Consider the following 21,620-nt stretch of genomic DNA (forward strand, 5'->3'; position numbering starts at 1 on the left):
TACGTTGTTTGAATTTTTACCATTTGCAAGTATTACTTTGGAAGACAGGAAAAAAGAGGAAATCTATTCATTACTCCACTCACAGTGACTATTTCCAGTGACTAACACGTGATATTTCCACGCACGCTCCAGCAGAACCACTCTTTCTTCAAGCGCTACTTACTTCTCACTAAGGTTGACCTTGACTGCAGAGGACGAGGGTGGGAAGGAGGGCTTCATTCCTATGTTTGGAGCAGATGCACTTGGCATCGGTGTGCTTTCCAGGGTGGGCTTAAAACCCGATGATCCAAAGGAGAACGTGCTGGCGGATGGCACCATGGGAGAGGCCATAGGGGTGGACGCTACGGAGGCTTGAGAAGGAGGAGCAAAAGAGAAGGTAGATGTGCCAGAACCACTGGAATACGGAGGGGGCTCCCCTGTGGCAGAACCAGATGGCTTCAGGGACGAAGAACCAAAGGAGAACACAGTGGGGACTCCAACAGAAGGCAAAGAGAAGGTGGAAGGGGGAGTGGCCAGCGACGGAGGTGGACCAGAGACTGGGGCCGCAGGGGCTGGAGCGTCGAGCTTCTGCGGGGCTTGAGAGGAGGTTGGAGTAGTGGGGGTACTCCCTGCAGTGAACAAAATGGAGAAAAAGGAAGAGAGAAATTAGCACCAAAATAATGGAAGTCTACATGACAGGGCTCGTGGCAGAATGAAGTCGGAGACGACTGTCCTAGTTCAAGAGGAAAAAAAAAGAGAGAGAGAAAAGTGGGGTTGACAGACTTTCCGTAACAAATTTTCCACATGGGCAGATGAACAAAACTTTGAAGGGGGGGTGTCTGGGGGGCTCAGTCAGTTAAGAGTTAGACTCTTCAACGTTTTTTTTTATTTATTTTTGGGACAGAGAGAGACAGAGCATGAACGGGGGAGGGCCAGAGAGAGAGGGAGACACAGAATCGGAAACAGGCTCCAGGCTCTGAGCCATCAGCCCAGAGCCTGACGCGGGGCTCGAACTCACAGACCGCGAGATCGTGACCTGGCTGAAGTCGGACGCTTAACCGACTGCGCCACCCAGGCGCCCCTGTTAAGAGTTAGACTCTTGATTTCAGCTCAGGTCATGATCTCAGTCATGAGACTGAGCCCCATGTTGGGCCCCGCCCTGGGGGTGGAGCCTGCTTGGAATTCTTTCTCCCCCTCTTTCTAACCCCCCCAAATAAACTTTATTTATTTTTTTTTTTTAATTTTTTTTTTAACGTTTATTTATTTTTGAGACAGAGAGAGACAAAGCATGAACGGGGGAGGGTCAGAGAGAGGGAGACACAGAATCCGAAACAGGCTCCAGGCTCCGAGCTGTCAGCACAGAGCCCGACGCGGGGCTCGAACTCACGGACCGCGAGATCATGACCCGAGCCGAAGTCGGCCGCTCAACCGACTGAGCCACCCAGGTGCCCCCCAAATAAACTTTAAAAAACCAGTAAATTAAAAAAAAAACAAACAAAACAAAAACCCAACTTTGAAAGAAAAAGGAAACAAGGAAAGGCATTAGATTAACAGGACTTCATGGACACCCAGCTGAATCCCAGAGCGAGGGAAATGCATCTCTTAATGTTACAGTGAAAAACAAACTATTCTGCAGCATTTCATCAACAATTAGGAGAAAACTTTAAGTCAGACTTCCACTCCCACTTCATAATAGTCCCTAAAAGCAAGTCCAGATAAATTAAAGATATCTACATATGTAAACACACGCATATGTACATTTCAAAACCAAGGAGGCAAAAAGTCAGAAAAATTACTGAGAGCCTAACAACTTATAATTTAGAAATGACCAAACAAAAACAAAAACAACAACAAACAAAAAAAACCCACAAAGGAAAAGATTAGGATTTGACTGCCTAGGGGCACCTAAGTGTCTCAGTCGGTTAAGCATCCAACTCTTGATCTAGGCTCAACTCAGGTCATGATATCGTGGTCTATGGGTTCAAGCCCAGCACAGAGCCTGCCTGGGATTCTGTCTCTCTCTCTGCCCCACCCCTGCTTGCTCACTCTCTCTCCCTCTCTCTCACAAAATAAATGAGTAAACTTAAAAAAATATATATATTTGACTGTCTAAAGACAGTTACATAACTAAAAGGTAACTAAACAAAAAATCTGTAGCAAACGACAATGTTTTATATTTTTTAAAAAGCTCATACAAATTGTGATAAAGAAATTTCAAGACTCTGATATAATCCAGGAACCTAATTCGCAAAATAGCACATGATTGATCAATCTGCCTAATCAAAGAAATGCAAATGTAAATGAGGCCTATTTTTGATTGTTCTCTAAATGATCAAAATTTAAATATGTACAATCCCCTATGTTTGGAAGGGTAAAATAAACCTGAAAGCTTTATCTCTAGGTACCTAACTGAGCACAATCTTTTAGAAAACACTTTAGCATTATGTCTCAAAAATCATAAAAAATGGACTCAGTCATCCCACTTCTAAGAATAAAGCCTACAAAAATAACCTAAAATAGGAAAAAGACATTTAATGTCTTTTTACACAAATGGTAAAAGATGTCCAATGGAAGAGTAAGCAGTCACTCTTTTCAAAGAATCACAAAGATTAAGAATGTAGGAAGCACAATTTAAATTAAAAATCTACACACTAACGATGTATATGATATTTTACAACTACAAAGAAAGATGTTTATGAAAAAACACTAGAAGAGAAGACAGGTTTAAATCTTTTTCTGTTTTCCAAACTTTCTATAAAGTAACACACTAAACTGCCAAATTAAACAACTCGGTAAGTAAGAAAGCAATATTTACTGCCCACACGTTTATATTAATGGGTCTTGATTCTTCCAAACTGAGATGGCAATTAATTTATCTTCACTACGTCAAAACGAAGACCCCAGGAAATTGTCACTTTAGCGGAAGCATAATGCAAACAAATTTATTCTGTTACTACTTCACACAACAAAGACGGAATTGGCAACTGCAAGCTTCTTTGAAGACACAAACGTATACGTTGTTCATCGCTTCCGTGCACGTTCAGTAGACCTACGTGAAAAGTACGTGCCAGACCCGAAAGACACCAGAGGCACTGTTCTCCCTGAAAACAGAACCGAGCACATGAAAACCCTCGTGCATTTCTGATCATTCAACCCAGCATCCGCGGAGCGGCAGAGTGGAAATGGATGGAACCGTTAATGCCTTCTGCACCCGCCACCTAGGCTTCAGCGACAGCTGCAGGCCACTCTCTCCCCCTTCGATGGCCCTCTTCCACTCATCTGGCTGTCCCCTCTGGACCAAGCGGGATGGAAGAGGGGGCTTTCTCTAGGAAAGGTGAACAGTAAAACTGGCCTCTGCTTGTGCTCGGGGGTTTAATGGGCTAGTAGCGAAGCCCTTCACAACTGAACTGTGCTCAGAAACAGACGTCACCCTGCAGGCTCCCAACTTCCCAGGGTGCACTGCCTGTCAACAGCCCGCACAGTAACTAAGTGTAGGTAGCCTGTGGTACTCATGAGCACTTCAGGCAAAACCCACTCAAGGGTGCCTGGGTACCTCAGTCTGTTAAGTGTCCGACTCTTGATTTTGACTCGGGTCATGACCCCCCACAGTTCATGAGTTCGAGCCCTGCATGGGGCTCTGTGCTGACAGTGCGGAGCCTGCTTGGGATTCTCTCTTTCTCTCTCGCTGCCCCTCCCTTGCTGGTACGTGCATGGGCGTTCTCTCTCTCTCAAGATAAATAGATAAGCTTAAAAAAAAACCAAAAAACACTCAAAGAGCACACACACTATAAACAATGAGGTCCCCTGCTATCATAGTCTATGTGTGGTGACCTGGTTTACTACTTGGGGACTCACTGTCAAGTGACAGGAGTCCAAGTGTCTTGAGTGGTTCTGTTTATGAACAACTCATTCTGCATCGGGAAGCAGCAAGAAAATACACTGTCCACCTTATCCACCCCGACTGGTCAACACGCTTTTTCTTAGATAGAGAATTGATCACACTATGCACTTCTTTAGCCAGAGAAGTCTTGAAAGTTATATATTCACGGAATTCAAAGAGAAGAGTGGTGAAATTCGACAATATGAAACACTCCCCCTTTAAAAAGTTTTACACTTCGTTCTCACAAGTGATACACTGTCGCTGTGAAAAAGCTGAAAATACATATTAGTGTTTATATACGTGCATTTACATACATGAAGAATATGCACCAAAATGCAGACTACGGCTATTGTTTGATGTCTGAGGGACTCTGTTCTTTTTTTTTTAATGTTTGTTTTTGAAAGACAGAGTGTGAGCGAGGAAGGGGCAGAGAGAGGAAGACACGGAATCCAAAGCAGACCCCAGGCTCTGAGCTATCAACACAGAGCCCGATGTGGGGCTGGAACTGGATGCTTAACCAACTGGGCCACCCAGGCACCCCCATGTCTGAGGAACTCTTTTTCTTTCTTCCTTTTTTTTTTTAATGTTTATTATTTTTGAGAGAGACAGAGAGAGAGCAAGCAAGGAAGGGGCAGAGAGAGAGGGAGACACAGAATCAGAAGCAGGCTCCAGGCTCTGAACTGTCAGCGCAGAGCCCCATGCGGGGCTCGAACTCACAGACTGCGAGATCATGACCTGAGCTGTAGTTGGCCGCCCGACTGAGCCACCCAGGAGCCCGTCTGAGGAACTCTTAAGTGATTTTGTATTTTCAAATTTTTTGCCAATAAACGTATACTACGTAAGTAATATTTTCAAAGGGGGGGGGAACCTAAAGAAAATTAAATATGAACAAAAAGAAAACAAAATCCCATGTTCCCACCACCCAGATAAAAACCATTATTTAGATTTTAACATACACTTTTCTAGTATTTTCCCTAAATACGTACGTATATATGTTTTTTTCTCATAAGAAAGGAATCATAAAGCATATAGCACTTTTTCACAATATATTCCACTAGCTGTCAACAAATGCAACACCAGTAACAGTTACGTGACAGCCACTGCATGCACAATCACATATTTAATCCCTCGGACGAACGTCTTTAGGGTTGAGACCTATAACACAGGGCGCTATAACAGGATATTGTTGCTAAATGACCTGATGGGATCCATTGGGCCGAGCTTCCCTTTCACCAAAGTCAACGTCAGAGACTAAAGCTTGTGGGCAAGGGGAAGCAAGAATGCGCATGTGTTCAAGGAAAAGTCAGTCCCTGCCTCATGAAGACAGGACGAGCGGATGAACAGGACCACTACACATCCCCACACAGTTTTTAGCCTTGGGAATAGTCCAGAACAAGCCCACGGTACTCCCCAACTTCCAGCGCAGGAAGAGGCACGCACCTGACGACTTAGGCTGTCGCTCTCCCTCTAATGAGAGCCGCTCTGGCGTCTTGATGAGGGACCTAACCCCAGGATTTTGATTGATCATATAAAATGGACAAAGCACACCATCTGTTGAAAGCAACATAAGAACCGGAGCAGGAGGGAGAGTCTTCTCGTCATCTGTTAAGAAAGAAAACAGAAGTGAAAAAAGAGCCAAGTCATGAAGGGCCTGGGCGGGAAGGGAAAGACCGCCCCAAGCAAGAAGGGGTGAGCAGACTCATCCCAACAGTAAAGCTCAAGCCCCCGTGTTCCGCTTCATATCTGAACAGTCTCTCGGGCACCAACTCATTAAAGAGAGCTACTGCCATTATTGACCGCCCCTACCCTGCTGGACCCTGCAGGGCAGCCGCGACTGTCCCTAGGCTCCCGCGAGCTTTACAAGCGTGTCTCCGTGTTCACGATATTCCCCTGCCCGAGACCGGCATCTCTAGGAAGGGGCTGATCTGGCAGAGAAGTGACAGACCACAGACGTTGGAAAACACACAGAAGGACGCAGAAAGGGGAGTCAAACTACTGTATGTTCATTCACAGTTGAGTCATAAGCATACGGTTTGTCAGTGAAGACTGGAAAAGAATCAAAGTAAATGAGCTAGTAAGACCAAGTAACCCGACTAGGGAAAGGAGAGGAACTCAGGTCTTCCACTGCCCTCGCACATTTCGCAGCACAGGAGCTCTGCCACGCTTCAGCCGGGGAGAAGACATACTCAGAGCACATACTCAGGCCCGATTTGGAAGCCAAGTGCTTGAGGTGTCCATTCTAATCTGTGTCTTCAAACCAAGCGCTGCTATGGTTTGAAGCGCGCGCATGCGCACACACACACACACACACACACACACACACAGTCTGACTCGTCAAAGAGTGTCCGTCAAGTTAGGCTAATGTCATCACCAAACACTCTGTATCATTCAAGCGGAAATGGGCTACCAGAAGTTAAAAGTGCCCTGCAGCGTAGATTCTGTCACGAACCCATAGAATGGGATTTAAATATCAACCGTGATCAGAAACTAAACTACATCAGACCACACTTACTGATGGTGATTTCCACTTGGTTAGTATAGTCTATGGCAACTCCCATGGGTAGTGAGTCATCACTCTTGTCTGTTACAGGCAGTTCAGCTCGACTAGAATCCTCCAGGAGCCAAGATTCCCAATTAACCTGGAAGAAAGAAACAGAAGGTGAAAATGCTGTGTTGGTAAGAGCTCTGCGTTGGTTCTCCTACCATTGTTCAAATAGAAGAGAAGGAAAAAAAAAACTCTCGGTTTCAATTTCTTTGTTGACTAGAGTTGGAAATCTGGGAAGATGGTCTAAAAGCCATGAACGTCCTAGCAAGTGAGGGGTTAATATTCCAAATCAACCTATCTGCCCCCGGTATACCAAGTCTCTGCCTCGGGAATAAATAACCGCTATCATGAACACTTTCCGAGGTACCGTCCAACCCAACTAGGTAGATTCCTAAATATGGTGGGTGAATCTCATACCTGCACCAACCGGTCAGCAGCTGCCCCTGGAAATGTGGGACCAGGACCAGGACCTCCAGTTGATGGCTACCGCGGTCTTCCGCAAGGCGGCTAATAAAGCTGGCCACATGCTCTATGCTTGCTCATCCACGGAGACAGAAGCACCCTTAGTTCCCGTCTTCCCAGATCGCGGCATCACTTCCTCACACTGGTCCCCCTTCCTGCCTTTGGGGTCCTTGAGAAACCACTACATCTTTCCCATAAACTGCCCTGTTGCTCCTGTCCGCCTGAGTGGGCTGTATTCCTGCCAACAAATGACTTCTGATTTTTAAAAATCACATTTGTCTAACTTTCAGTGTTGACCCAAACTGGGCAGCATGAATCAAAGGGGAATAATAATGCTCCATGAATAACAGAAAAGCAAAAAGCTGTTGAGGAAAGGGAACACAGTCGTACTCCATGACTTTGCAATGGTGAGAGGAACAGTCACATTCATAATAATGAAAACAAAATTGATGTCAACTTTGAAAAACAATCTACACACAAAAATAAAGAAGACTTGGGGCGGCTGCGTGGCTCAGTCGGTCAAGCGTCCGACTCTTGGTTTTGGCTCGGGTCGTGACCTCACAGTTTGCGAGTTTGAGCCTGGCATCAGGTTCTGCACTGACCGTGTGGAGCCTGCTTGGGATTCTCTCTCTTCCTCTTTCTGCCTCTCCCCCGCTCATGCTCTCCCTCTCTCTCTCAAGATAAACTTAAAAAATTTCAAAATAAAGAAGACTTGATAATCACTACGGAACAGAATGCAAACAATACCAATTTTGATTTTACAAAAGACGAGCCACAGAATGCCAAGAGCTGGAAGGCAGGAGTGGGGGAAGGTGTGCTGAACGCAAGGGTTGGGGAGAAGGTATTCCTCCCACAAAGCGGAAGGTCAGAGAACTTCACCGTGTATGGTGATGTCATGAGAAATGAAGGTAAAAAATGTTACTTATAGTTGCAGAGCCAGCCAACAGAAGAAACTACAACAGGACTGTAACCCTAGTAAGGGAAGGACAAAGATTTCAGGGCCTCAAGTGAGCTATATCCTCACCTGCCACAACAGCCAAGAAGGTCTAAAATTAATAATCACTATCTAGTGATAAGGCAGGGTATTACTTAGGGATAAGGAGGTTAGCTTTTAAAAGAAAAACATGCTACAAGTTCGAAAAAAAAAAAAAGTCCTCTAAACAGGACTGGATAAGGACAGGGTAGGGCAGGGGTGACTTTTTTCATTTATAAACCCTTTTCTAGAATTTGATTTTTTAACCACGTACATAAACGGTCTTGATAAGAAACAAAAATATAAGTATATTTAAAGGGTGTTGGGACATAAAATCGTGATATTAAGAAACTGTCACTGAAATCGATCAAAGACTTCAGAGGAGGCTGCTGCATTCAGCCTGTGACCCCCAAGTGGCCCACCCTAGACGCCACGAGAGCCACGCACTGGACCACCTGGCCATGTGGACAATGATGGGTAAATACTGACCGGTTGGCGAGAAATATGTATCTGTGTGTGGGGTGCACGAGACATTTTTCAACTCAAGGTTCAGGATGCCTGGGTGGCTCAGTTGGTTAAGCGTCCACCTCTTGATTTCGGCTCAGGTCATGATCTCGCAGTTCATGGGTTCAAGCCCTGTGCTGGGCTCTGCACTGACCGTGCAGAGCTTGCTTGGGATTCTCTCTCCCTCTCTCTGCCCCTCCCCTGCTCATGCGCTCTCTCTCTCTCAAAATAAATGAATCAAACTTAAAAAAGTTTTTCTTTAAAATTCCAGGCACCAGTTTCAAGAAAACTTTTCTGTTTCAGCACATCTCCTCTGTGGTGACTCCGCGTAACCCACCACAGTTTCGGATGGCGTCACAACCACCTCAGCCTACCTCGTTCGTCTGCAAGGAGGACAAAGTGCAAGAAAGGAGGTGGGCACTTACTTGCACGGGCGCTTTTAGCTTTCTGGTGGTTTTTCAAAGTGAAACAACATATTTCTTTTTTTTTAATTTAATTTTTTAATGTTTATTAATTTTTGAGAGAGAAAGAGAAAGAAAAAGAGAGAAAGCGTGAGTGGGGGAGGGGCAGAGAGAGAGGGAGACACAGATTCCGAAGCAGGCTCCCGGCTCTGAGCCTTCTTCTGCCCAGAGCCCGACACGGGGCTCGAACTCCTGAATGGTGAGACCAGGACCTGAGCCGAAGTTGGACGTTCAAACGATTGAGCCTCCCAGGTGCCTCCCTTTTTAAAAACTTTTAAAAATGTATTTTTTTGAGAGACAGAACACAGCAAGGGAGGGGCAGAAAGAGAGGGAAACACGGACACACAGAATCTGAAGCAGGCTCCAGCCTCTAAGCTGTCAGCACAGAGCCCCACGCAGGGCTCGATGCGGGGCTCGAACCCATGCCCCCCCCCACGCCACAAGATTGTAAGCTGAGCCGAAATTGGTAGAAATCGGAAGCTTACCGACTGAGCCACCTAGGCGGCCCCAAAGTGAAACAAAATATTCCTGATGAGTCACAATTTGGTATGATTTGCATGTTTCTCTCCATTAATCAAGGATGGGTTATAGCTGATGGAATGAAGGGGCAGGTTCAAGCAAGAGCAAAAAAATAAAGGTGATAAAACAAAACAAGGCAGAAAAACCTCCTACATCCAGGCGTGCTCCCGTTGACAGCAGACCTCATCGTATGTTTCCACAGATCAAGAGTGGACCCAGAAAGGACAGAAGGGCTTTGGCTGACAGTGGAGTCTGAAACCCACATGTGTCCATTGTGACATCTCAGCCACCTGGCCCGAGGCGCTCAGTCACATCAGCGAAGCGTCAGCTTTGCTGTCACCCAGGAACTCATTCAAAGGGACGTGGCTTCATCTAAACCTTCACCATAGTTTTAACTCCCTCCAGAGTCTTTCTCAGGAAAGTATCACGGAGAAGCGACAAGAGAGTGAAATTTACCTGATCTGTTTGTCGAGCAAGGATACTGACTTCTGTTGAAGCTGCGGATGCTGCCAGCACTAAATCCCTTGGAAGAATAAAAGCGGAAGGCCATTAAACTAAAACACAGCAACAGTTCTAACCCGACTTGAGCCTGAGGTAGCGTCCATAAGGACTTCCTCAAGACGTCAAGGAGGAAGGTGAGGTTTCCTACGTGGCTGAAGAGAGGGGAGAAGATTTTAGATACAAAGCTTAACTTCTTAGTTCACCGGATAAAGCCCTGGAGAGCCGGCCAACTGCCTGACCATTTCCGAGAGACATGACAAAATCACGTCGGAATTTCCAATAAATCTATCGCCCTGTGAACAGAATAATCTGGTGAAATTCCGGACAGGAGCTTTGCTTCAAGCTGTCTACCTTTCAAGAGGAAGCCCTTTGCTCTGAGGGAAATTTTTAATATGTTCCTTACATATCAGTATCATTGTCAAGTCATCACCGGGGTTATTGAGAAAACGGGATTTTTAGGATCAGTGAGTATTCGATGGAGATAATTCAAGATTGGGGAAACAGGAGTCAGAGAGACATTATCCAGCATCAGAGGAAAATATGTGTGGGGCACCTCGACTCTCCATTCTCCTTTCCTACAGAAAAGCGTTTCAACGTTGGAACCAAGTGGTTCAGGTGGGACCCGACAGAGAGAGGAGGAACCCTTCTCGGGCTCTCGGCTCACCATTCTTCAATGTAACTGAGGTAGTAATGGTGTTTCCTCTCCGTGCAGCTACCATAGCAGGGCTCCATAAAGTTCACAAATATCTCTGGGTGCTTTTCTTCTTTTTTCTACCAGAAACAAAAGGAGAAAAAAAAAATCCCATGTGCACTTTTTCTTTCATTCTACACAGTTAAGGATCGCAAAAAACAAAACCATTTAAGTTTTATGAAAAAATTCACCCAAAAATCTATGTCCAAGTCCACAAGCACGATATAAAGGCAGAGTGGAGTAGTTCAAGGCACGGGAATGGTGGCCACTGAACAGAACTGTATATACGCTGTTCTGTCACTTTCTGGTTGTGGGCCAGGCACGGACAGATCCCACAGCCTCTCTGATACCGTTTTCTTATGCACGTAGTGGGCCTGTGGAACTCACTTCACTGCCATCAAAGGCGGTTTTAAGTGTGAAACAAAACGACACATATAAAGCTTCTAGCCCAGGACATGGAACCCAAGAATCAATAAATGCCAAAGCTGATATTCTCCCTGGGAATAGAACATCTTAACGGGCTCTTCAAATAAGGACTTCATCTGGGGCAACTGGGAGTCACGCTGGTGGCAGGAATGGAAACTGCTGTAGCTTTTCTAGAAGATCCTTTGGCAATGTTTTCAAAACCTTAGCAACAAGAGCATACATCACTGAACCAAATTCACTCCCAGGTATTTATCCTACAAGATAAACACAATCACATAAAATGTACACCAAAGGACGTATCATGGTATTCCTTAAAACAGGAAAACTGAAAACCACCTGAGGATCCAGGAGTGGAAGAAGAGCTAAATAAATCATCTGTCCAAAAAGCCAAATATAGATGGTATTCAAGGACCTCAAAAGATGCTTACGATTTACCACTAAAACAAGGCTGCGAAACAGAACTAATGCGACTCCCACTTCTGTTATATTTAGACATTTATTTATGTAGTTTTAAATGTTTTTATGGACTTTGAAAACCAGTACTGATTGGGAAGTATATGCGCTGCCTCATTTGTCTTTTTTTAAATGTCCCCGCAACGTAGTCACATTTTGTAGATCTTGTTATTAATGTTCTTCCCGGTTTTCAAAATGACTCACTCCCTGAGGTCATTCCATTCTCGCTCAAAGGGCTCCTCCTCAGAGGCCTTCCTCGCGCACCCAGTCTGAACTGCAGCCCTGTCCTTATCCGCCCGAACCCTTCGCTGTTCCCTCCTTCACCCTTATCATTCCCTGACCTGCACTTCTTTACTGACTATGACTAGCACACTCGTTAGAAATAGAAGACACTTGGGGCGCCTGGGCGGCTCAGTCGGTTGGGCGTCCGACTTCAGCTCAGGTCACGATCTCGCGGTCCGTGAGTTCGAGCCCCGCGTCGGGCTCTGGGCTGATGGCTCGGAGCCTGGAGCCTGCTTCCGATTCTGTGTCTCCCTCTCTCTCTGCCCCTCCCCCATTCATGCTCTGTCTCTCTCTGTCTCAAAAATAAACAAACATTAAAAAAAAAAAATTAAAAAAAAAAAGAAATATAAGACCCACAAAAGAAAGGACTCTGCCTCAGTCACCACGGTATTCTCAGCTTTAAAGCAGTGCCTAGCACCCTGCAGGCATCTGATAAACATCTGGTTAAGTATAAACAAGTGGAAGAATTTTAAAAATCACGGTATTTTCTTGCTTTTCTAAAATATCTTTATCGGCTGCTCCTGAAGCCAAGACCACACTTATGTTAGCTAACTTGACAATCAATCAATCAATCAAATACCTTTATCAGGTTAACATCTACCAGGACTCATAGTTTACAATGTAAGCAAAAGCAAGCTTTATGATTTTCTTCACTTTAGGACTAAACGGTAGATTATGCTGTAAGAAGACACCATCATGGGGCGCCTGGGTGGCGCAGTCGGTTAAGCGTCCGACTTCAGCCAGGTCACGATCTCGCGGTCCGTGAGTTCGAGCCCCGCGTCAGGCTCTGGGCTGATGGCTCAGAGCCTGGAGCCTGTTTCCGATTCTGTGTCTCCCTCTCTCTCTGCCCCTCCCCCGTTCATGCTCTGTCTCTCTCTGTCCCAAAAATAAATAAACGTTGAAAAAAAAAATTAAAAAAAAAAAAAAAAAAAAGACACCATCATTTTGGCCCCCACGGCCCATGGTGCCAAGTTTTATGCCTGAAGTCGTACCACCGTTGCCAGCAAAAGGAAGCTGGAGCCCAAGCCTTAACCTTTACTAGAAGACCTCTGTGGCTCTCAAAGAACAAAGATGTCCCTTTCACAAACGTACCGGGAGGAGAGCCATCACCACATCTGGAGAAGTTTCCAGGGTCCCATCTGCAGCAGCATAGACGATTGTGAAGACGTAAGTACCGATCCACAGCACATCCAGAACTGAAATACACACACTCTGATAAAGCATCTCACTTTGGGAATAGCTCCTGCGTGTTAAAAAATTAACAGCCCATGGATAAAAAAGTCAGAGTACTATAGTTTTGACAAAGGTCCGGATTTTACTGGCTAAATATAATTCACAGATACAAAGATTCAGGAAGCCCAAATCCATCCCAAAGTGGGATTTTTTTTTTCCTGGTGGATTATAATCAGGGCAAATTTTGAAAGAATCCTAGTAACAAGTCAGGATCCATTTACTATCATGTACCATGAGACACGGGTGTCTACCAGAGGACTGCTGTTGTGCTGACTTAACTGGCCAACGGTGATAATGAGAGTATTCATGCAGGAGGCACTAACACCTCCCTGGGCGGGTGTGTAGATACATCACATGATCTGACATTTCTGTAACAGTGTCACCTCGTGACAGGCTGGCCCCGTAAGAAAAGCAGATGGGTTACCTCTGACAGGATGATCTGACTCATAAAACGGAGGACAAGGAATGACTTTTTTCTCCTGCAAAGTCTGAAAGAGATTTTGGCGGGGGGGGGGGGGGGAAGAGTGTCAAATGAAACACACATGAGCCGCTGAAACTCCGTCAAATCCAGCATGTTCCCCAGAAACCACTATGTTTCATGTTCCCAGCCAGGAGACGGCACAGGGAAGAGCGAATGCCTACATCCAGCACCCCAACCTACAGAAATCTCTCAAGAATGCGTGCAGGCGCAGGGGGAGGATGCGCAAGGCAACACCATTTATGGCAGCAAAGCCACCCACGCTGACAGACAGCCAGCAATAGCGGGACAGGGGAGTAAATTACGGCGCGTCCACAGAGCGGACGACTATCCAGCCGTTCCGAAGAACGAAGTGGCTCCACGGATCATGAGTTAGAAAAAGGATTCTGAAAATGATCACATTGAAAACAAAAAAGGCAAAGAGCAAGCCCATAAAATTAAGCCAATCCTATTATCCTTTTACAAGCTAACGCCCTGAAAGGATATATACCAAATTTCAGATAACAACTTTCTGCAATGACCTAAGAAGTAAACCCTCAACCTCAAACTCAGACATCCACTGCTATCACACCCCATAGAGAAGGGATCTCAAGGAGGAATTCACAGCAACACAGGTCTCAGCACTGCCTACGAACGCCTCCTTGCCATCCACGCTCGACCCAAAATATATGGATTCTTTGCCAATTATACTGCAGAGTATCTGTGAATATTGTCCCAGGAAGACCACAGGGAGGGGGTGACAGAGTGACAGGAGCATCCATTCTCTAGTTTCTATAATTAGAGAAACTGAACCTTTAAGAGGGACTCAGCTAGCTGACAAATAATGCTTCCACTGTTTTGATGGAACATACTTATAGAATGTACTGGGAATGTAAAGCCGGGGAACACTGTGTAGCGTTATCATCAGTGTGTACAACAGATGGATAATGCATCTACACGCAGACTATTTGTAAAAGCATCCAGAAAAGTCTGGAGGCTACCGCTAAAGAAAACAGAGTATGCCTCTGGAAAGACTATGGGACAGACAGGAAGAGTTCCCCTCTTTCCTGCCTGCTTGTGTACTGATGAATTTGTCGTAACGAGCATGAATGCCATTTTGACAAAGAAACGCCAACGAGACCCCAAACTACCCACCAAAGGTGGGTAACTTACGAACAGTTCTGAAGTACAACTTACGGGAAGATACTGGACCACGGTTCCATCTTGTTTTCCCACAGCCAGCTGCTTCCCTTTGGGGCTCCAGCACACTGAGCAAAGAAGAAAATGCGGTCAGTTAAGAACTGAAGAAAATGGAGCAAACCAATGAGATCTGTCCTGAAACAGCCATTTAATCACCACTTTCCATTCCCTGGTCAGCCCCCGGAAGACTCTAGGATCATCTTTATTCAACAAAGTTAAAAAAAAAAAAAAAAAAAAAAAAAAAAACTGGGACCCTTGGGTGGCTCAGTTGGTTAAGGGTCCGACTTCAGCTCAGGTCATGATCTCACGGTTCATTGGTTTGAACCCCGAGTCGGGCTCTGTGCTGACAGCTTAGAGCTGGGAGCCTGGAGCCTGCTTCAGATTCTATGTCTCTCTCTGCCCTTCCCCTGCTCGTCTTCTCTGTCTCTCAAAAATAAACATTAAAAACATTTTTTTAAAGATCATTCTGATGATACAAGGCAATTATGATTTACCACTGGGCCATTAAGTCGACTGTTCCAAATGTTTTGCCAATGGAGTATTGTCCAGAAAGCTGGAAGGTACAGAAAACTCTGTAGTCTTTAGATAAGGAGAATAGAAAAAGTTTTCAAGTATCGAGAAATCATTCTCTTACTCCTGTTTGACACTGGTAATACTCTGCCCCTGAAGGTACAAAATGGCTTTCAGTGTACCATCCACTACCCTTTAGGATCCAGAAACAATCATTCTCAAAAACAGTTCGAGGGCACCTGAGTGGCTCAGTTTGTTGTGCATCCGACCTCCACTCAGGTCATGATCTCGCGGTTCATGCGCTCGAGCCCCACGTTGGGCTCTGGGCGGACAGGTCATGATCTTGAGGTTCGTGAATTCGAGCCCCACGTTGGGCTCTGTGCGGACAGTTCAGTGCCTGGAGCCTGCTTCAGATTCTGTGTCTCCCTCTCTCTGCCCCTCCCCCGCTTGCGCGTGTGCACGCACACGTGCTCTCTCACTCTCTCTCAAAAATAAACATTAAACAAAAAATTAAAAACACAGTTCTAAACTAGCCGTACCAAAATATTTCTTTCTCCAGAACGCCTACACACATCCAAGTTAAATCCTGTCTGCTGTTTGGCTTTAAGAACGTGAACTATGGAAATAAAGAATACTCTCCAGTTCCACCAAATAACAACAGACACAACAAAAAACCCCATTTGCTTTTATTTCCAGAAATTAATTTTTAAATAGATTACCATTATTGTATGTTACGGAGTGAAAGCCTTTATTACCCACCAGATGTTACTGCCACCGTGGAAGGGAGAGTCGCACACACTTTCACTGTTTCTGTGATTTGTAGGACAGCAATGCTGCCATCGGCCAGACAAACTGCCATCATGGAGGCAACAGTGGGGTTCCACTTCATATCGATCACCATGCCTCCTGCGTCTTTCAAAAGCTTATGATAGGCAAATGGGCGTTTTTGCTGTTTAGCCTTTTAAAACAGATGCCCAGGAGCAAAAATAAATTGATAAATTAATAAACACATAGACATTTAATAGTCGAAGAAACTTACTGAATATGCAAGTTTTTTCCCAAATTACAGTTTATTTTCCCCCACGACTGTGACAAAAACAAATTAGCTCTACGCAACAATCTATTTGTTACAGACGATTTCAACACAACTTTGAAAATGGCAGTCACTTATCCTAGCACACCGGAAGAACTTCCAGCAGGGGAATACACAAATGCAAAATAATCAGTAAAGGGAAAACACTAGATTAAAATCTTGGCTCTGCTTCTTAATGGTGTTGGACCCTTGCACGTTTAAATTCTTTGGGACTATTTCTCCATCTATAAAATGAAGACAACAGCATCTACTTTGTGAGGCCACGGTACTTAGGAACGAGGACAAGGCCTATAAAGCACCAGCACAGGGCCTGGCACATAGTCAGTGTCAATACTCAAATTATTGACAATATTATTCCCAAACTGCTAGAAATGGAAGAACACTGCCAGAGGAGGCCGGAGACCGGGATATGGGAACTTCTGACATTACTATGAACTCTACAGCCTTGGGGCAGGTCACCTAAAGCTCCCTGGGCGTGGGCTCTCTCATTTGTAAGTGAGAAAAAAAACACCTTGGGGCGGGTATTAGGGAAGAATTTCTTGAAGTCCTTTCTATCTCAAAGGTCTAAGATCCCACAGTTAATGCCTTTTTTTAAACCCCTACTTTAACCTAGAAAAAAAGACTCCCGGAGTCAACCAAGAATTTCCAGGTTATGACTCAATACCACACAAATTTTTTAGGTCCCACGCCGATGCTACACTTTGCCAGGAGCTTACCTCATTTGAAAATGTGCGAACATCAAAGAAAGCGATAATGGAACCATATTCACTGGACATCATGCACACGGAGAGTGTCAGGTTATCACAGCTCAGGGCCAAGTGATGTATCGGGAACTTCATAGGAACCAGTAAGCTTTGAACTTTATCAACTAAGAAGAGATTAAAAAAAAAAAAAAAAGACAAAGCAGAAGCAGAAGCTGTAACCCCTTTACCAGGTCTACGGTCTATGTGAAACCATTTTTACACCTACATAAACATACAAGCACACTTTGAAGCCTAGCCATGCGGAACGAGCAGAAAGGCTTCCTGCCTAGAACTTCTCCTTGGGGGGTCAGCCTGAAGATTCACAGCCACTTTCATTTTAATACTAGAATGATTTCTTGGGCAAGAGACTCCTTCACCGCACCCCTCTCTCTCCTAGGCAACAAACAATAAGTAACTTACCTATCTTGTTGGGGTCATCACCAGGTTTATTTTGAATAAGAAGACTTCTGGTAGGAAAAATCTGCAACCCACTGGCTCCGCCAGCAAAGACCAGGCCATACTTGTTGGACGCGGCTAGCAGACTCGCGCGTTCCTTGGGCAACTCCTCAGGGGAGTCAAAGATTCTCACCTTCTTCAGGGCTCTAAACTGAAAATCCTGTTGTCAAGGATGAGACCGAGATCAATTCAGGGAAAAGATATTCCATGATATTCCAACAGCCCTAATCCTAGCACAACCCAGAGGTTTGTGGTGCCCGGCAGAGGACCTAGTAACGTTTATTGAATTAAACATAATTTTAAAAATTCTTTCACGAAGCCTTCCTTAACTAATCCAATTCACACTGGTATTTTCCTTTTCTGAACTCCTAGTTTACTGTCCTAACCACAGGTGCCGTACTTGATCATTCATAACCTTGTCCTACTTGATGGTAAGTATTGCCTCATGACCCAGAGGAGTCCTCAGTAACTGCTGTGAAATAGCGAAGGCATCACCCAACTACGCCGTTAGCCTGGACTGCCAGTGCGGTGCTTGACAAACATGTACGTGGACATGATGACCACAGAATGACGACCAGATCCCAGGAGCCGTCTCACCTGCATCAGATACTAAACAAAACACCACGGAAAAGGATGGGTATGGTCAATCTCTTAATAGTCAAGACCTATAAACCTACCTAGGTGTTATGAGGACATCCAAACACAAGTCCAAAGCCCTTAAGGCAGGCTGTAAGGCCAGGCATGGCTTGACCCGTCTGCCTCTACAGCCTCACCTCACAACGCTCTGCTTTACTCCCACAAGTGCCCCATTGATTGTGCAACATCCTGGGCCACCTCCATCCACCACCGATTCCGTTTCCATTTCCGTCCATTTGCACGCTCCTTAGCACTCCAGGGCCTGGGAGCCTGCCCCAACCTCCTGACTGCCTGTCTCACCCAGCCTTCCGCGAACTGATCTACATGCCTTCGAAGACGATTTTCAGTGGGTATCACCTCTCGGTGAGAATTGCATAGGTTTACCGACCACTATGTTCAGTTGTACCAGATGTGTTGATTTTTTTTCTTGAATTCCAGATTGATCTTTACGTCAAGGTTTTGGTAAAAAGGAGGCGAACCCCCTTTTGCTTATGTTCCGAAAGGGCAAAAGCCAAGGACAGCCTTTCTCAGCTTAACATGTTTGTATGCGTATGGTGTTTTGTATGGGAACCCGAACACACTCCACTTACCGATTTCCTTAGCTTTGCTATTTATACATAGCTGCTCAAAGAGTAACTGAAATGCTTTTAATGCCAAATGAGTATGCGACCAGAAAAAAAACAGCTTTCCAGATGAGACCACGCTGGCGCAGAATGAAATTTTCAGTATTTTTCTAATTCTCATCCTGATAATCCTAAATATCCTAGTTGAGTCACGGTCACGTGTGTGTGGAGAGCCAGTGGGACAAAGAGTCACAGGGAAGTTTTCCTTTCTGGTATAATCAGTAACTCAAAGGGAGACTATCATCTTCTAAGCCTGTAGTTCCGGAACCTTTTTTTCCCTTCTGCCCCAGCCTATCTGAGAAATCCGCACACTCTCATCGGGTGGTCCCCGCGCCCTCCGGCCCCCCGTGACATTCTCAAGGGGGAATCACTACTCGACATACGGGATGGACTACTACGCCCTAAACACATTTCAGTGACCTCTTCAATCGCCTAGACGCTTCCTGCACCTTCCTTACAACCGTCATTTGGATCACCTGCCCCTCTCTTTCGTTTCCTGACCTCACGCTTATTTCCAATATCAAAATAGTCCTTCTATTCCATGTCGCTACAGGTTTCGTAGAACAACAGGTGGTGAACCCCGGCTCCGCGTTAAGCAAGCCTGGACCACTTCACAAAAGGAGACCAGGGAAAGTGAAGACGAGAGGGTCTTAGAAAATAAAAACAGAAACCACCACCTAAATTTCAGCCCCTCTGTCAAATGTGACTCTGGGTTAAGTTACTTCCCCCGTCTCCACGTGCTCCTCGTTATGAACAGCTACGCGCGGGGTTGCTGCGCTGATTATTACCACAGTGTCGGGCACACGGAGAACGCTCTTAAGCAGCAATCACTACCACTACTCTGACCGACCACCACGTGAAAGTAACTAGGGTAACTCAAGTGGCGCGCACAAGACCAACCAGGGACGGGAAAACGGATTCGGTGCGGCTAATCACGGCAGCCCGCTCCAGGACGCGGGTGAGAGCTCTGAACGCGGTAAAATGTTCAAGCAGGAGGCGGGAAGCGGGACAGCCGGCCCCCGCGCTCCGGCGTTCGGCGGGGCTCCAGGGCGACGCCGGGAATAAGGAAGGGAGGGAGGCCCCGGCCAGTCTCTGACCTTCATCTCCCGCTCGGGGATCATGGCATCCATCTCGTCTCCCATCGCGCCACCCTCTGTTGGCCGAAGCAGCCGCTGCTGCCGCCCGCGGCCTTGCCCACACGGCCCAGGCCGCTCCGGGGCCAACTTCCTTCCTTCACAGCAGGCTGCGCTCCGCAGACGCCGCACTTCCGGCGCGCTTCGGTGACGTCATACGTCCCAGTCGGCGGTGTGGTCGGCGGAGACTGAGGGACCTCCTGAAGTCGCGCGCTCTCCTGGCCACCGCCTCCTATTGGCCGACGAGGGGGCGTGGCCCCAGGGCGGACGCGCCTGCGCCCTGAAGCGCCCAGGTCCCTCCCCCGGCGTCGAGGCTGGAGCGGGCTGGCTCCCTGTTGGTTTCTGTGGTTGCGAGGCGCCTGCTCGCGTTCCCCCTGCTCCTTGGGTCGCTGAGACCTCACATTAACACTGGGGTGTAGGTGGTTACTAACAGTCCCCGAGTGAGAGGAGTTAGGAAACCTGACAGACGTTTCCAGGGGGCAGCTCTTGAGAGAGGCTTTGCAGGGGGGTGTGGAGGAACAGGTTCGAAAAGTGGGTGGGTGGGGCCACGGAGGACTCTTCCGTGTCTGAGCAGGAAGGCTGAAATGAGAGGGTAAAGGGCACCAAAGATCAGCTTGGCTCCTTCCAGGGTAACCATTTCCCGAGCAAGAGCGTGGAAACTGCGCAAAAACACTTTACGTGTGTTATTTAACGTCCAAGACATCCTAGTCACCGAGGGGTTTATTGTTGCCATTTAATTGATGAGAAGTTTAGAAAATTCCCCAGTGCCCCTCAGAAAGTGGCGAAGGCAGGATTAGAATTCAGCTTGTCCGGATGTGTGGATTGGTGACTACTACAGTCCTACGTAGAGGTGTTTGTTTTGGAATTATAAATGCTCTGGGACAGAAATTCTTAAATCTGGAGCCTAGGGGTTAACGCCGCGGATGGGGATCATTTTCTTCTACTTTACTGTTTGGTTTCAGCAAAATTGCTTATCTGCTTCAAGGCTGCTTTTTTAAAGCAAGGATAACATAACAGAACCTGTCTCGTGGAGCTGTTGTGAGGAGTAAATGAAGTTCAGCATTTAACAGAGCCCCGCACACAGGACACATTCTTTCAAACTGTTACTATATTCACTGTCTGCTGAATTCGCTGAGCCCAGGAACTGTCCCCAAAACACACAAATCAAGACACTGATAAGTTTGTCTGTTTTATTTCTAGTCCGTGGAGATGATAGCCAGTACCACACACACTTATATGCGTACACACACACACACACACACACACACACACTTCATCCACCTGAACTTGCCTAGCAAACTCCTTCCTTTTGAGTCACAGGGACAAAGCCATACTTGGCAGTCCCCAAGTTGCTGGTTGCATTAGTTAGATTTGGTCTTTCAGAAAAAAGACAGCTGAAGTTCTCAGAAGCTGAGCCCTTAGCCAGAAAAGTAAGTCCTAGAGCCAATAGCCACGATCTGAAATACATGCACACCCCCCTCTTTTCCGGGACCACTTTTGAGCCCCTCTCCCTCTAGGAAATGGTGGAGGAACTGGTGGCGTTTCCCAGGATGCTCCCCATCCAACGAGAGAACTTTCTTTCCTGCCCTTTCCAGAAGCTGGGGACACGCCTCCTTGCTCCCCTCCCTTAAAGGAGGCTTTCTACAGTCTTATAAACTGTGGGACCTACTCAAGTAAGCCTGATTGCTTCTGCTCTCCTCTCTTTAGTTAGGAACAGTTACACTGACTATAATGGGTAGTTAAGGAAGGTATTACCTTGCTCAAAGGTCTCAGCCTGTCCCAAAGAGAGGACAGTGGGAAGGGGTGGGGACAGGCAGCTGTTCATCTAATGATCTCCAGAGTGGGGGGTGGGGGGTGGGA

At 46.2% G+C, this 21,620-nt stretch overlaps 1 protein-coding gene across 8 annotated transcripts in view; it reads right to left on the minus strand.

Moving 5' to 3' along the window:
* The window catches only part of NUP214 (nucleoporin 214), a 94,409-nt gene extending 74,546 nt beyond the window's left edge, over window positions 1–19,863 (minus strand). For all 8 annotated transcript variants that reach the window (XM_047098203.1, XM_047098197.1, XM_047098202.1 and 5 more), the window contains exons 1-12: window positions 19,725–19,863; window positions 17,333–17,528; window positions 16,886–17,037; window positions 15,836–16,034; window positions 14,564–14,634; window positions 13,334–13,397; window positions 12,769–12,872; window positions 10,489–10,595; window positions 9,780–9,846; window positions 6,372–6,498; window positions 5,300–5,461; window positions 164–608 (exon numbers count right to left, since the gene is read on the minus strand). In XM_047098203.1, coding sequence (XP_046954159.1) covers window positions 164–608; window positions 5,300–5,461; window positions 6,372–6,498; window positions 9,780–9,846; window positions 10,489–10,595; window positions 12,769–12,872; window positions 13,334–13,397; window positions 14,564–14,634; window positions 15,836–16,034; window positions 16,886–17,037; window positions 17,333–17,528; window positions 19,725–19,769 — 1,739 coding nt within the window. In that variant the 5' untranslated portion in view covers window positions 19,770–19,863. The remainder of the gene's footprint in view (window positions 1–163; window positions 609–5,299; window positions 5,462–6,371; window positions 6,499–9,779; window positions 9,847–10,488; window positions 10,596–12,768; window positions 12,873–13,333; window positions 13,398–14,563; window positions 14,635–15,835; window positions 16,035–16,885; window positions 17,038–17,332; window positions 17,529–19,724) is intronic.
* Window positions 19,864–21,620: the final 1,757 nt, after the last annotated feature.

Source organism: Lynx rufus, unplaced genomic scaffold (genome assembly GCF_022079265.1).
Source record: "Lynx rufus isolate CCGP_SWC_20201006 ecotype Redwood Valley unplaced genomic scaffold, mLynRuf1.p SCAF_44, whole genome shotgun sequence".
NCBI classification, from domain to species: domain Eukaryota; kingdom Metazoa; phylum Chordata; class Mammalia; order Carnivora; family Felidae; genus Lynx; species Lynx rufus.